Genomic DNA, 15,573 nt, shown 5'->3' on the forward strand with positions numbered 1-15,573 from the left:
TATTCACAATTTACTAGAACGTGGGAGACTCTTTACATATGGACTTTATTTTATATGATTTGAAGTTTCTTCTTTCAAATCAAACCTAGAGACTCACAATAGATAAACTCTTAAATCATTTGAAAGTTGTATAATAAGTTTATTTATAGAGACACAAGCTAATAAAATCTTAATATTTAAAGATAAAATATTATAAATTGTATACCTATTAAAAATATAATGTATAGTGCATTTTTATCTTTAATTTTTCAGAGACTATAACATTATCGCTGAGCCATAACATTATCTTTCGCATGAAAAAAAAGACCTTGTTCTCAATTGTTGTCTTAGTATAAAGGTTAAATAAAAGATTTCTTAACTCCTAATTAATCTCTACGTGTGGGTTGTCAGTCAACTTAATCAAATTTTTATATGAATTTTTATATAGATTTTAAGTATTATGGTCAAACATGATGGCTTATGATGTAAGTAATTATTTTGTTGACAGTTCATCCTTCACAATGGAACCATAAGAAAAAGAAACTATGTTGTGAGTACGAAACATTGTTTTATGTATCTCATTTTTCTCCATACAAATTTGATGATACTTTGAATGTAAATCCACTTAAGAAAATAACACCATGCAATTCATCCAAAATTTCCTCTAACAAAAACATGAAAAAAAATCTCTAATGGTAATGGCATTAAGGACATGATAGTTTATGCAAAAACGTCAACATTTGTTCTTTCTTTTTACCAAAAGTACAAGGAAGAGAATAGGCTCATGATATCATGAATGATCCCCGATTGATAAATTTTAAGATAATGATACTTTAACAATATTTTTTTTGACAACATTTTAATATTATTTATGTGTCATTATGTGATTGGTCCAAAATTACTCCACAATCATAATAATAATCATAAACACCAACATGGACCAATCACAGAATGACACGTAGATGATGTTAAAATGTTATCAAAGTATTATTATCCTAAATTTTAGTCACCAAAATTAATTTCCTGTTTTTTTGAAAGCGTGGGTCTAACTTGTACTGGTTTGAAATTTTCCTCCAAAGTAATTGGATGTGATTTATACCAAGAAGGTGGCAAACCCTTAAGCTCTAAAAAAACCATAATATACTCTGTCAACAAGTCTTGGACCACTGGTGTGCTTGTTGTCTGGTTTGCAGCAAGAAGCTGTGGGATTACCATGGAGGACTCACTGCGGCTCTTATTGAAAGAAGAAGTGCGAAATGTACTGGATGCAAAATGATGTAAGAGAGACATGATTCATTTGTATTTTCACGGGCTTTGAAAACTGGAGATTTGTGCTTCAATGAGACAATGCACTCTTAATTTTGTTAAGTCTTGTTTTGTCATGGAATGAAACAATAAAAGCATTATTTTGAATCAAACCTACAAATTTAACAAGAGATTATAGCATAAATCAATTTCTACTTTATATTTTGAAATTACATAATAAGTTTATTTATAAGGACACAAACTAAAAAAATTCTTAATCATATAACTCTAAAATAATATAAAAATAAAATATTTAAAAGATTGATTTTAAGTTAATGTAAAGATAAAATATTTAAATAGTTGATTCTAAAATAATCTAAAGACAAAATATCATAACTAAATAAACTGCATATCTATTAAATAATATAGTTATTTTTCTGATTTGTAGATTTTTGTTACCACTACCCCACTTTTATTGGATGTATTATATTCTGAGTTATGTTAGATTGAAAATTTGAGTTGATATGCACTCATTTTGTGATTTGAAAAATTTATTGGTAAATTATTTTTTATATTTCTACTCATTATAGGACGATAATGCAATGGAAAATATTAAAGAAAACATACGAAATGTTTTGAAATTGTTCTGTAAAATTTAATCGGTAGTTTAGAAAAAGTTTGATTGGGAAATTGGGGGCTAGAAACATAATTGGATAATTTTAAAAATTTTGGAAGGTAAAAGACAAATAATTTGACAAAGAGCTGAATTATACATTTTACTTACAAAAAACTTGACTATTTCTTGTAATTTCACCTTAGAAATAAAATATAATAGAGAAGAAGATAAAGAAAGCATAAGGAGATAAAGGTGGTCCGAGTCCTAAAAAATATTGAAACCCACTTTATAGAATAGCTTTAGAAGTTAAAAAATGTAACAAATAATAGAAATTTTATAGCAAACTATAATTTTATAATGGTATAGGAGCATATAGACAACAATCGATAATTTCCTCTTTTCTTTCATGCTGTCGAACCCACCACGGAAATTGCTCGTATTGTATATGCATGAAACTAACACAAGTCATGTGAGCATAGCATACCAATACCTAATGATTCTAACAATCATCCCAGTTCATGCTGGTTAAAGACTCAATAATCTAGCAGCACACATGTATTTTTATGATGACAAAGGTTAGGCAAGTGGCAATGACCACCAAAGCCCTTTAAACGTTCGGAGCCACCGGGAGGGGTTTCCCACAATTGAGTTTAATAACAAAATAAAACGAAACAAATGATAAGTTAGTCACCACTAATAAGAAGAAAACGGCAACAAAATGTGACAAGGGAATAAAATACCAGATAGCTCATGCCATTATCTTGGCAGACCTAACATAAAGACTGTCGACAACTTTCCCAATATTGGAAATGGTCTCTAGAGTTGCAGGGTATATAGCATCAGTCTTGGGATCGTCAAATATGACAAGGCATCCCGCACCTTGATCCAATGTTCCAGCAAACTTCTTGTCCAAAATCATCTGAGACAACTTTCGCTCCACATGATCAACGGGAAGTTCAATAAGTTCAGCAATATGTGCAATCTCAACCCTTGAGAAAGGTTCAATCAATCTGCAAAGATTCTGCTCCAGTAGGGTATCGTACAAGGATGAAAGGTGCCTGTGGACAATTGGGTCTTCCTCCAACTGTGCCTTGTAGTCCCGCAGAGCAATTTCAAACAACCTAAGGGACCGCTTAGAGTGTGCATCAGCAACAGCTTTCATAGCATCCAAGTCAGGCCCAAGATATTGCAGTCCTGCTTTAGAGGAAATAATTCCTCCCACGTCATCAGCTTGATTCACCATGATCTTACACAGCAACATATATTTCAGGCTAAATACAGCCTTGGGGTCATCAAGAGCATTGAATGATTCGAAAGCTTCAAAGAAATAGCTATAAGCAGTTTTATAATCCTTCTCCTCAGCATGAAGAATTCCACTCTGCAGATCTATGGCCCCTTGTTGAGCTGGAGGCACATAAATAGCATTTGCAGCTGTTCTTGCAGCCGTGAGAGCAGCTTTTGCCTTAGGAAGGTTTCTTAAGGAGAAATGCAGCTTGCTCTCCAGCAAGTCTATGTCAACCAGAAGAAGTTTGTCATCTAATCTCCTAACCTCTTTGACCAAGCCAGAGAGAAGAGTCAAAGCTTCAGAATACTCCTTATTTTCCATCAGAAGTGCTGCAAGTCTTGCCTCAACGCGTTGTCTCAGAAAGGTACGCTTCTCAGCACGAGTCCATTGCACCATTTCTTTACAGAGTGCAATTTGGAGATCAGACGTCCCAGGTATTTTAGCAACTGAGTCAATAATTCCCCTAACAATCTTTGCAGTTTTTGCCTTGGGTATCAAGGAGAAGAATGGCCTCAACTGAGTGAGAAGGCTGCGCAGATCCTCTCCCCTATTCTCTTCCGTGAGATGCTTAGTGAGGAGTGTGATTGCTTGCTCTTTCATACGCAGAGCATCTGGTGAAGAAGAAGGATCATCAAGTACCCGATAAAGAATGGAGATGGCCTCAGTTGGGCTTGCAGCCTCGTTTGCCAGAACAAGTGACTCAGTAGTGGCAGGAAGATAAGAGGAAGACATTGCTCCTGTTTTGAGAAACCCTTGCAAGAAAATTAGTAAATGCAGAGGACCATTTAAAACTAGAAACGTTGCATTACTATCAATTAATTGGAGAGTGGAAATTATTATCTCATTATGTCGCCAGTCACTAAAAATTGGACAACAGTAAATAAATAAGAGACTACTTTCCTAAAGAAAAAAACTGATCACGTGAAGGGCAAGAGATGGCAAACTGATCAGGTTTTAATAATTTTACATTATTATATACTACTGAGTTTGGATCGATTGAATGTTTAGGTCCCATACACCTACGAGTTGGGTAAAAAAATTACCACCCTTCACTGTTGTTAAAATTGTTCACAGTAATTAAATAGATGTTTATTAGTGTTTGTTTTTAGCACCTTAAGAAGAGAATACGGGAAAGGAATGAAAAGATTGATGCTGGATGAAGAACCTTGGATAACTGGATTACCTAAAAGACGCCATGGCATCAATATCAACATAAACCTTAATACTTCCAGATTGAAGCTCTAACCAATTCTTCCATAAAGAAAGACACTATTAACAACCATAATCAATAAAAGCTTAACTGAGGCTAAAACGCACTCTGTTAAGCGACGTATCTGACAAAGACGTTTCACCATTTATTTGTAACAAAAAGTATGAACAAAATAATCTACTCAATCACAAGATCATCTCCCCTTACTACCGCTAAGATTGATTCTCGGATCCCGCCGGTGTCTGCAACCAACTCTCCTGACTCACCACAAAAAGACTACGAAGATATTGATTATCAAAAGGGGGCCTTCGTAGCCCGCATGCAATAACTGATGCACAGAGTTCATGGCTACAATGACAACACTATCAATTCCATCCTATATCCTCTCTTTTCTATTATGTTTTATTCTCTTACTAAAGTGAAGGCAGAAGTAGTCAAATATCCTAAGGACGACACATCCTAACACCATGCATCCTAACACCATGCCCCGAAAACTTCACCCTACAAAGTTTTCTGGGCCATCTCCCTCCTCACGAGTGTATACAATTTAAGAAAAAACAGTCACACGAAAGATCCAAAACCTATCAACTGGAAAATACAAGAAGTTTGAACAAATATTAACAGTGGCCAAACACAGACAATGAGTCCATGGTAGACAACAAAATTAATTGCAAAACCTCCAAGCAAAATTTACTAAACAGAATGTTAACCTACGGAGTGAAAAGGTAATTGAACAGTGTTGTTTGTCACAACCACAAACGAATGGGGGCTAACTCGTACACAGAGAAGCAGAAAATCAAATTTTTAGGCTTACATAAAATCGTGTTAAAAAATCGGCAAACAGAAGACGAATAAGCTATAATTGAAAGCAGTCAGATTTGAAAATCAAATCTCCAAAGGAAAAAGAGGGCATCAAGGAACAGAAACACGGTTACCTTATCGGGCAGCACTGTAGAATTCCTTCGCTGCAGAGGCGCAGTATGACAGAATTAGGGGGTTGCGAGGTTTGGTTAGGGAAAAAATTGAAGCGTGCAAACCCTAAGAGAGGGTAGAGGAGGAAAACACGAAGACGCAGGGAGGAAGCAATGTCGGTCACTGTACAAACTTTAAAACTTTAAATTCACCGTTGCGTAAGTGAGCAATTGGGCTTTACTAATACTAAGCCCGGAATATTGAAAGAAAAAAACAATAAACGACTCAGGTTAGATTTTTTTGCCGTTTTCATTTATTTAAAGTTTCAATTTGATTTTTGTTTCTAAAATTTACAATTAATAAAAAAGTATATAAATTCATCTAATCGTGAATTATTATTTTTCTTACCAGGATCTTGAAGATCTAAATTTTATACGTGAGAGTGAATCTTTATTATGAAGTCAGTATTTTTTGAAAAATATTGATTCTATTAACGTGGATCATGAATTTATGTTTTTATTAGAATAATATTATTTAGAATATAATAAATAGTAATAAAATGATAAATAATATCATATTAAATTATGAAGATTTATTTATAATGAGAATATGATTGAAATAGATATAAGTTAGATTATTTTATAATAAATAGATTTAAAGAGTCTTATTAGACTGTATTATTTTATTGGGCCACATAAAAAAAATTATATATGATAAAACCATTAATTTTTATTTTTTTTAATAAAAAATTAGATAGGGATTGATGTTAGTTCTTATGAAATATCAAATTGTATGGGCTCTATTAACCTTGTTTTGGGTGTTACTCCCTCCACCACTACAGAGTTCTCCCTCCACCTCCCCATCTCTTTTTTACCCTTTAATAATATTTAAACGGATATGGATTGAGATATGCACTTTTAAACGGATATCGACATTCGTTGAAGTACAAACGAATGTCGACATCCGTTTACGGGCGTTGAAATCCGTTTAAAAAAAGTGGATCTTCCTGTTAATGTGCTTTTGCTTTATTTTTTTCCAAAGCATTGATGAGTGGATTTGATTGATCAGTGCAGACATTTCTTTCTCATTTTCCACGTATTAGCTTTATGTTTTAAATGACACTTATTACCAACTAATTAATGCCACAAAAAAAGCTGAATTACAGGACCACTGTAATGCCATTTTCATGCTAAACAAAATTCACAATTCCATTTTTCCTTTTAATAAATGCAGTGCCATGCTACATCTTCTTTGTACAAATACCCAATCCAAACTAACCTAAAAATCATTAACTGGAATTCCAATTTCATATTATCATCATAAACTACCCACTCCCCGTACCCACTTTCTGCTACTCCTAAATGCTTCCTCTTCATTTCACATTCTTCCTTGCAAAACCAAATACTACTACTACATCAATCACAAACATCCATTCAAATAAAAAATTATATATATATATATATATATATATATATATATATATATATATATATATATATATATATATATCATCATCACCACCTATAGGGTGACAATTAACAATATATAAGCTCATATAATTGTGCCTGCTTCTGCAATTTACTACAACCACCTGGGTTTAACTTTTGTGATGAAAGTTGGCACTTTTCGGAGACCCACAGAGGCTTGTGGGCGTTGTGTGGGTGAAAGCCTTGCAAGCATACAGTGAAGGTGACCACCGCTTCCGAGTTATAAAAGCACCACGAACAGCGACATCATCACGCCACGAGTCAAAACCAAATGAAGAAGAAATGGAAACGGATATGAAGGAGAGAAAGTGAGAGTTGGGAGATGGAAAGAAACGAAGTGAGAGTTGAGGGTGAGAACAAACGGGTTTGGAAAAATGAGAGGGGGGGTGGGACTGTGAAAATGAATCAGAGATTTAGAATTTCAGAAAAAGGTAAATAAATATGATTAAAGTAAAAATGGGTACTTTTGTAATTAAAAAAATTTTGGGAAAATTTGAGGAGGTGCAGGGAGCATTGGTGGTGGTGGAGGGAGCAACACCCCCTTGTTTTTTAAATATTAATACTTTCTCTTTCTGCACCCCTATAATTATTTTCAGTACTCCCCAGTCCATTGTTTTACTCTGCGGTGGTGATGATTTTGGCTTCTGGTCGTTCAAGGTTTTCAAGTTACTTGTGTGGTAAGTCTTACGTAATATTTTTCAAATTATTTTAATGACTTTTTTATTTATCATTACACAATTTAGAATTAATTTGAATTGGAAAATATAAAATATTAATTTGAGAATGTATGATATTTTAAATTGAAAGTCCACCTAGATTATACAATTTAGATTAATTTTTTTTTAAATTTGGGATTGGATGATTCAGAAAATTTCAGATCATTTAATTTGAAAATAAATAAATGAATTTTAGATTTCACATTCCATAATAATTTTGACCGATCAAATCGAAAATCTATAGTTTATCTTATGAAATTTTCAATTTAACAGATTATCTTTACTCTTTCAAATTATTGTTTCGAATTTTTTTAAAAAAAATGTATTTTAAATATTTTTTAATTTAAATTAAAAATAATTACTAGTGAAACAATATTAACTATTAAAAAGGTTATTTAGAATTTAATTTTATAGAATTTAATTTATATTTATAATTACGTAATTAAAAAGAATTTTAGAGAGATTATTCTTTTACGACTTGCTACAACTTATTTGAATTTTTTTTAGAAAAACTACATTCATTTATATTAATATTATATTATGAAATAGAGTTAAATATGTTTTTAGTCCCTCAACTATAAAGCGATTTTGTTTTTCGTCCCTATTTCAAACTTTATACGATTTGATCCCTCTCCTTAAAGAAATCATAATTTTTGGTCCTCCAAAACAAACGGCGTTAAAAATTAACTGAGGTGGCTAACGGTGTATGCCAAAGTATTTTTTTTTCTGACACTCACTGAATCTTTCTCACCTTTTCTCTCTCTTTCACGGTGTATTGCTCTTTTTGGCACAAAATCTGTTTTTGAGAAGGCAGATTTACCAGGACAGAGGAAAGGTAAGTCCGGAGAAAACCACTTGGAGATCCACGAGTGGCAGGTACCCCATTGAAGATCCGGCCAGCTTCACCACCTTCTTTTCCTTCTCCGTCGCCAACCTCAACCCATCCTCCATCGGCGGCGGCCTCGCCTTCGTTCTCGCGCCGGACGATGAAACGATCGGCGATGCCGGTGGATTTCTCCGACTCCTACTAACAGTGAAGAGAAAGATAGCAAAAGCAAATCGTCTTGCCACAATGGGTTGTGTAAGCATAATTTAGGAGCGACGGTTTACCTACAGGAGCTGAAGTATGCTACCAAGTGTTTCAATGCTAATAGGATCATTGGTCATGGCGCGTTTGGGACTGTGTATAAGGGGTTTTGCCTGAAAATGGGGACACTGTTGCGGTGAAAAGATGCAGCCATAGTAGTCAGGGGAAGAATGTCTTTTTGTCTGAGTTGTCTATCATTGGGAGCCTGAGGCATCGGAATTTGGTTCGGCTTCAAGGGTGGTGCCATGAAAAAGGGGAGATTCTGCTGGTGTATGACTTGATGCCCAATGGGAGTTTGGACAAGGCTTTGTTCGAGTGTCATCCTCGTCGATTGTGGATGAGAGAACGATGGTGGAGATTCAGAAGAAACAACGGACGACCTCCTGGGAAACAAAAAAATACCAACGTGGCAAACGACACGTGGCTAGACGTTAGTCACCTCACCCGATTTTTAACTCCGTTTGTTTTAGAGGACCAAAAATTATGGTTTTCTTAAGGAGAGAGATCAAATCGTACAAAGTTTGAAATAAGGACAAAAAACAAAATGACTTGAGGACTAAAAACATATTTAACCATGTAATTTTATTTGCATTATTCGTAAAGATATCAATGTGCCTATTATTACTATTATGCAAGTCAAATTGAAAAAGATTGGAATCATATTATTTATCATGTCAAACCAGTAAATCACTATATTTATAGACTTATAAAGTTAATTACTATATATTAAACCTAATGAAAATATAATAAATATACTGTATCAAAATATTTTTAAAAAATCTATATTAACCTATCATTGTGTATTATTTCATGAATACAAAACTATTAAAGTATCTCCATGCATAATATTCATATTTATAATAGTTAGTATTTATAATAGCTTTTACACTTCGTAATTTGCTAATTTAGAATATCTTTTGAGTTATAAATGTGTTTTAGTGACGAACGACATTGGTTATGCTCAAGTCATTATTTTATAAATTGACTAGAAAGTGGCCCTATACGAATTATCGAATAAGAATCATGAGTTAATGTAAGTCTGAGATAGTCATGAAAATAAACTAATATTATAAAAAAAAATACACGATGACAATTATTACTATAATTATTCGAACTGTAGTATCTACGTTAATTAGATTTTAAATCATCATTAAAAATTATATAATAATGATTGTAACTCTTGCTTTAAGGATGATCTCAAGATTTTTAGTTTCTTGAATTAATATTACAACATGGATAGGCTTAAATATACGTCTCTTAACAGACTTTAAATTTAATTTAATCTCTAATAAGTTTGATTATCATTTATATTTTTTAAATTGGTCTAATCTTATATGGAACTTCCAACAAAAATGCATTAGTGCTTGATTTTGCATAAAGCTGAAAGTAAATGAAAATCCACGTTATTGAACACAGCAATTATAGATGATTTTCATTTTCTAAACCCAGGTTATTGAACACAGTAAGATCCTTTCTGATACCATCTCGAACTCTTACATTATAATATAAAGACAAAGTTGAAATCTGACTTAACTGATCAGTGATGATTTTTACATTAGATTAGGTCATACAAAATGTGTATTTTGATTTACGTGCAACTTATCCTTGGCAGTAACGACAAAGTCAAGATTGTAAAGCACAGGAACCATAGTGAGAGAGCACAAGAAGACCAAGACAGGACCAAAGATCCAAAGCAGAAGAGGAAGAGCAGCGTAGAAGAGTCTGTTTCCAACAGTGTTAAGAAGGAAGCCTTTCTCCAAGATCTGATGAACATATTCAGGGCTGACCAAGGACAAGGGGTCCTGTGGGGTGTTGATAAGGATGTTGACTTGGTTGATGAACCTTATGGACAAGGAGTGGCAGAAGAATGAGAAGAGGAAAATGGAGAGCAAAGTGACATATTTGAGTGATACCATGAACTCTCCATGACCCCCATAAACTGTGTCCTCAAGTGGCTTTTTCACACTGTAGGTGCTGCTTATGATTGCTGCTAAGCCCGAGCATAGCAGAATAGAGGTTGTGGCCATTAGGGTCGCACCCATGATTGTGTTCCTCAGTGATTGAACAGCTAGGATGTTTTTTTTGTCGTTGTCCTGCAAAAAGTTCATCATTCTTGAATTATTGTCATGCGTCTGCTCATTCTTTTTCCAATCTATTGCCTCACCATTGAATTCAGTGTACCATAAAACTAGTGGAACAAAACATTGAGTAATGAAAAGTGCAACGCTAGACATGCACTTCTTCATGCAGTACAATGAGTTGTCCACATTCGATTAATCGTAGGATACTTGACAAAACTTTCATAGAGATAATCTTCTTTATTTGCTGCACTTGTAATATTATTAGGGGATAATGATTAGTTAACACAGATATTTTTATAATATTTTAATACAATGTGTTATTTTCTTATTTAGAATTCATAATAACAAATAAATAATAAATCTATAAAAAATATGTCAAAATATTATAAAAAAAGTTTATATTAAAATACTTTTTTATATTAAGGGACATAATCCTATCGGTGATAACCATTAAAGTTGCCACAACACGTTAAAACTGGAATATACTGAAGAAACTAGAACTCAAGTGAATATACACATAGGATTCCTACAAAGTTACACAAGAAACCATTTTTAAATAGATACCTCTGAAATTTTTTGAGTAGATTGATACAAACAAACACAAGACGAAATAGTTTATAAAACTCCAAATAAGGGTAAATTTGAATACAAAAGCTAAAATGAAGAAGTGTGACAGATTTGAACTGTCATAAGTCTCGTTTTCTTTTTCAATATATTATTAACATGTAGATTTGCATGCACATTATCTACGTCTCGTTCCAACCATTTTGCATTGCGTGAATAAGAACAATCCTTTTGTTTTCTAGTATAAAAAACTATAAAGTTAAGAAAAATCTAAGGGTGAGGAAGGAAAATGGTGTTTAGGAAAACAAAATACTTTCAGTTTTTCATCGCTCCATTGGAAGGGAAGATGCTAATATATATATATATATATACCAGTTTGGTAACCTGCTAAAAAGAACGTTCATCAAGTGCTATAAGAAGTACATATGATTTTAGATAATGTTTCACATATTTAGTTTTACATTGAAGAAGATGATGCTAGATCCATATTGGTTCTGGTTTAAAACAAGTTGAGATGATTTTTGTTTTACATATCTTTATCCAAATTTTGGAGAGGTGGAAGTAAATTAAGATACCTTCATTATGGTAGCAACCCAATTGCGTCTGCCAGTAGCATTGATGCCAATGATAGTTGTGTGTGGCTGAGTTCGAACAGTGTGCCAGAGCCAGAAATGGTAACCAATGCTCATAAGAAATCCTAAGGGCACCAATATCACATCCAAATAACACTTCTTCCATTCCATGTCACTTGGCTTCTAAAAACTTAGCTATCTTGAAGAGAAATCGCTCTCAACTCAACTTTCGTATATTAATTTCCTTCTTCTCTGACAGTGGCAAACATGGTTTATATACAGATAAAGCAAGGATGAATGTGGACTTATTTGAAACTCAATTCAATCTGTACCTGAGTTCAAAAAGAAGAACCCTACTTTTCTCATTAATTTACAAGCATTAGCCTAATATATATATATTACATGTGGGGTTCTTTTGAACAGCTTTTAGCACCCATTACATGTGTTTTTCTTTGCTTTTTCTATCTTCCAATTAGCTACTCCCATTTTCTACTTGCCTACTTGTTATATATATATATATATGGAAATGTCTAAAAAACTTCTTTTAACATTGTGTTTGATTTTGATGTATTCATGAACTTTCAATTTGCACATCAATTATAGCTTTTAGGATTAGTGATATATAAACTTGATTGATAACAATGTATTTAAGAAATTCTAAACAGTCAGAATTTACTTTTTTTTATGAAAGACTAGATTGATTTTTTTTTTCAATCAAGTGACGTGGTTTGAAAATAAAAAAATCGAGACAAACTAAAATTTATTTTATTGAAATATAATATTATATATTTAAAGTTAATCATATATATAGAACAGATTTTGAAAGTTTTTTATGATTTAATAATATATATATATATATATACACACACATATAAAGAGAATTTTTTTTCGGTTTCCAAATTTATTTTTTAATTTTATTCTTTAAATAAAAGTTGTTTTAAATTAAAGAAATTATTTCCTTATTATATCTTTTAATTAAGTAACCGTATCCTTCAATTTAATATTATTTTATTTGATTGTTTTTAATATTTTTAATTAAAACATTATTTAAAAAATAAATAAAAATTATTTACAATAAATTATACAAATTATTTATATTTAATTTTATAATGTAATAATAATAATTATTATTTTATTATTTTTATTATCATAAAATAATAACACACTTGCGCGGATGCGTTTCGCTAATATTTATAATTTATTTATATCCACCATCATAACAATTTATATTATAGTTTTATTTGTATGTGATTTATTTATGAATATACGAAAAGAATAATTATTATACCAATAATCATGTAATAAAAATTATAACAAATATTTTAAAACAAATTTATATGATAAATTTAAAAGAAAATAATAATTACCATAAAAATATTTCTAGATAAAAAAATTTACAAAATCACTTCAAAGAAAATTGTAAAACATTATATTAAATAAGAAATCGAACCAAATCAAAACTGTATTTGATTTTACGTTAGCTTTAAGCCACTTTTTTAATATATTTAACTAAATTGAGATGCAAATACCTATGAAAAATTGAAAAGAAAAATACACCACAAAATATTAAATAATGATGTAAATCTAAATTTAAGGGTGCTTTTTGCTGACATTTGCTAAAGTTACAAAAAAAAATCTTATTGGCACATAATTTTCGAGATATTTTCAACCTTAAAGCTGACAAATTAAACCAAGGTATTTTTATGCATGCATTACCAATGAAAAATTGCAATGACTGTATAAGTAATTGTTAAATACCAATATTTAAAAATATAATAATTGGATGTATATTTGTGTGAGAAGTAATTTTAATACGGTTAGTTGTATTTATTATTTGCATTTAAGTAAACAAAAATAATAATAACGAAAAACGTTGATTATATACATAACTGTAACATGAATTAAAATGTTCATTTATCAAACTTTTTCAACCTTGTGTCATGTTGCTTATCAAATGTTATTCCACCGTTTATATTAGTGTCAAACTTTCACAACTTATATCTTGATTCTTATAAAATAATATTTTATTATATATGATAATCATAAATTTTTTAAAAGTATGAAACTTTCACAACCTTATATGTCTTGTTTGCCTATCAAATAATATTTTAGTATCGCACGCATATTTTGAAGTGTCAAATTCTCAACCTTGTATATGTTTAAATAAATAATAATTTATTATCACACTGTTCTGAAAAAGTGTAAGACAATCACATATTAAATAACAATTTTCACCACTAAGAAAAATGAAATTTATAATAGAGTTTATATTCTCAAGAAAGAAAAAATTGTGTTATATTCCAATATAATTGTAGTTTTCTTTACCTTAGTTAATATAATTGTGTTAATATAATTTTTGGTTTAATAGTTATTTAAATAAAAATATAACTTTTTATTTTTTATATTTAATGTAATCTCTAATTTGAATGAAAAATAATTCTAGATGAGGAATATAGAGTACGGATTTACATTAAAAAAAAGAGTTGGAAAAAAGGAATGAGAAATTTGTTAAAATATAAGAGAAGTGATAAGGTTTGATAGAAAGAAGGAAAGTGAAATTGTGACAAAGCGCATTTGATTATTGAGGAGAGAAATAGGAGATAAGGAAAGGGCCACTGTCAAGTGAAGTGGGCCCAAATTGGGCCCAATGTCCAACACCATTATTCACTCATCTCATGCGAGACTGGCTAATCATAAGTGCGTTCTCTATAATATACGCAATCCACTCAAACAAACGCTCTTTCGCGGTTAAGTTCAACACAACCGTTTCCTTCACTAATTCCTTTCTTTCTATCACTAATCTAATTTTAGAACAAACTACTTTTTCTATTTAGATTAAATTAAATGTTATTATATTACGATACATGACATGCTCAATAATTTATAGCTTTCCGTAGCTAGTTAGCTAGTAAATCATTTCAGACTTTGAAAAAGGTAGTCAAAGAGAAACAAAAGCAAGTTAAAGGGTAAGGACATATGAAAAAAAAGAGTACGTATATGTTGTTACACAATGAAGGCTCAGTTTCCAAACATTCAATGACTAAATCAAATTATAGTTTTGCTGTTATTCATAAATCAAACTAATTAATCATTTCCAACATATTTTTTAAATTTGTCACACTACTTAGTTAAGAAACAATGACAAGTTTGTTTGGTTTTTCTGAATTAAGTATTGAGTTAAAATGTATTGTGAACAGAGAGAAACTACATTTGAAGAGAGTTTTACTTCTTTATGTTAGTTTATAAGAAGAATCCTTCTTTTTCTTTTTGGTAAGCAAAAAATGAAAGTTTGCATATGGAGAATCTAAACAGAAAAAAGTAAAATTTGACAAGAGGACAGTGTGATGTGAATGATTTTTAAAGACATTGTTGTCTATGGGAAGCTATGTTAGAGGGAAATGAAACCCTTATAAGAGAAAAAAGAAGTTGGGTACGTAGTATTATTTTGTCACCCAATAAATTTATATCTATTATTTTACCTTTCAATAATTCTCTGTCTTTATAATTACAAAAGTTAATTTTTTTTAATAATCAAAATAGATTTTCAAGTGGTATAATATAATGTAAAAAAATGTTTTTCAAAGATTTAATTTATGAAAAATTTTAAGTTTTTTTTTTTGTATATTATTCACCAATTTGAAAAAAAAAAAAAGATAACACTACATACCTAATGGGTGCTATGGGCATGGGAAGTGGGTGGACAACAAACCTTTGCAATTAGTGGAGACTTGATGTCCACTTTTGACACCACTGTTCCAAAACCAAGAGACAAAACAGAGCTACCCTAAAATCCTTTTCTTACTTACCTCAATCAAAAAT

At 31.3% G+C, this 15,573-nt stretch overlaps 1 protein-coding gene and 1 pseudogene across 2 annotated transcripts; both read right to left on the minus strand.

Annotated features, from left to right (window-relative positions):
• Nucleotides 1–2,382: 2,382 nt before the first annotated feature.
• On the minus strand, nucleotides 2,383–5,452 carry LOC148198920 (26S proteasome non-ATPase regulatory subunit 11 homolog pseudogene; annotated as a pseudogene). Its single transcript, XR_015786166.1, has 2 exons — nucleotides 5,271–5,452; nucleotides 2,383–3,862 (listed from the first exon to the last, which is right to left on the minus strand). The product of XR_015786166.1 is annotated as a 26S proteasome non-ATPase regulatory subunit 11 homolog pseudogene (transcript).
• Nucleotides 5,453–9,970: 4,518 nt separating this feature from the next.
• Nucleotides 9,971–12,048, minus strand: LOC124848920 (uncharacterized). Its single transcript, XM_047326745.2, has 2 exons — nucleotides 11,758–12,048; nucleotides 9,971–10,630 (listed from the first exon to the last, which is right to left on the minus strand). Exons 1-2 carry the CDS (start codon nucleotides 11,923–11,925, stop codon nucleotides 10,103–10,105), a joined length of 696 nt encoding a protein of 231 aa, XP_047182701.1. The 5' UTR covers nucleotides 11,926–12,048; the 3' UTR covers nucleotides 9,971–10,102.
• Between the last annotated feature and the right edge of the window lie 3,525 nt (nucleotides 12,049–15,573).

Source organism: Vigna umbellata, chromosome 4, assembly GCF_029865625.1.
Source record: "Vigna umbellata cultivar VRB3 chromosome 4, Vumbellata_1.0, whole genome shotgun sequence".
NCBI lineage: Eukaryota > Viridiplantae > Streptophyta > Magnoliopsida > Fabales > Fabaceae > Vigna > Vigna umbellata.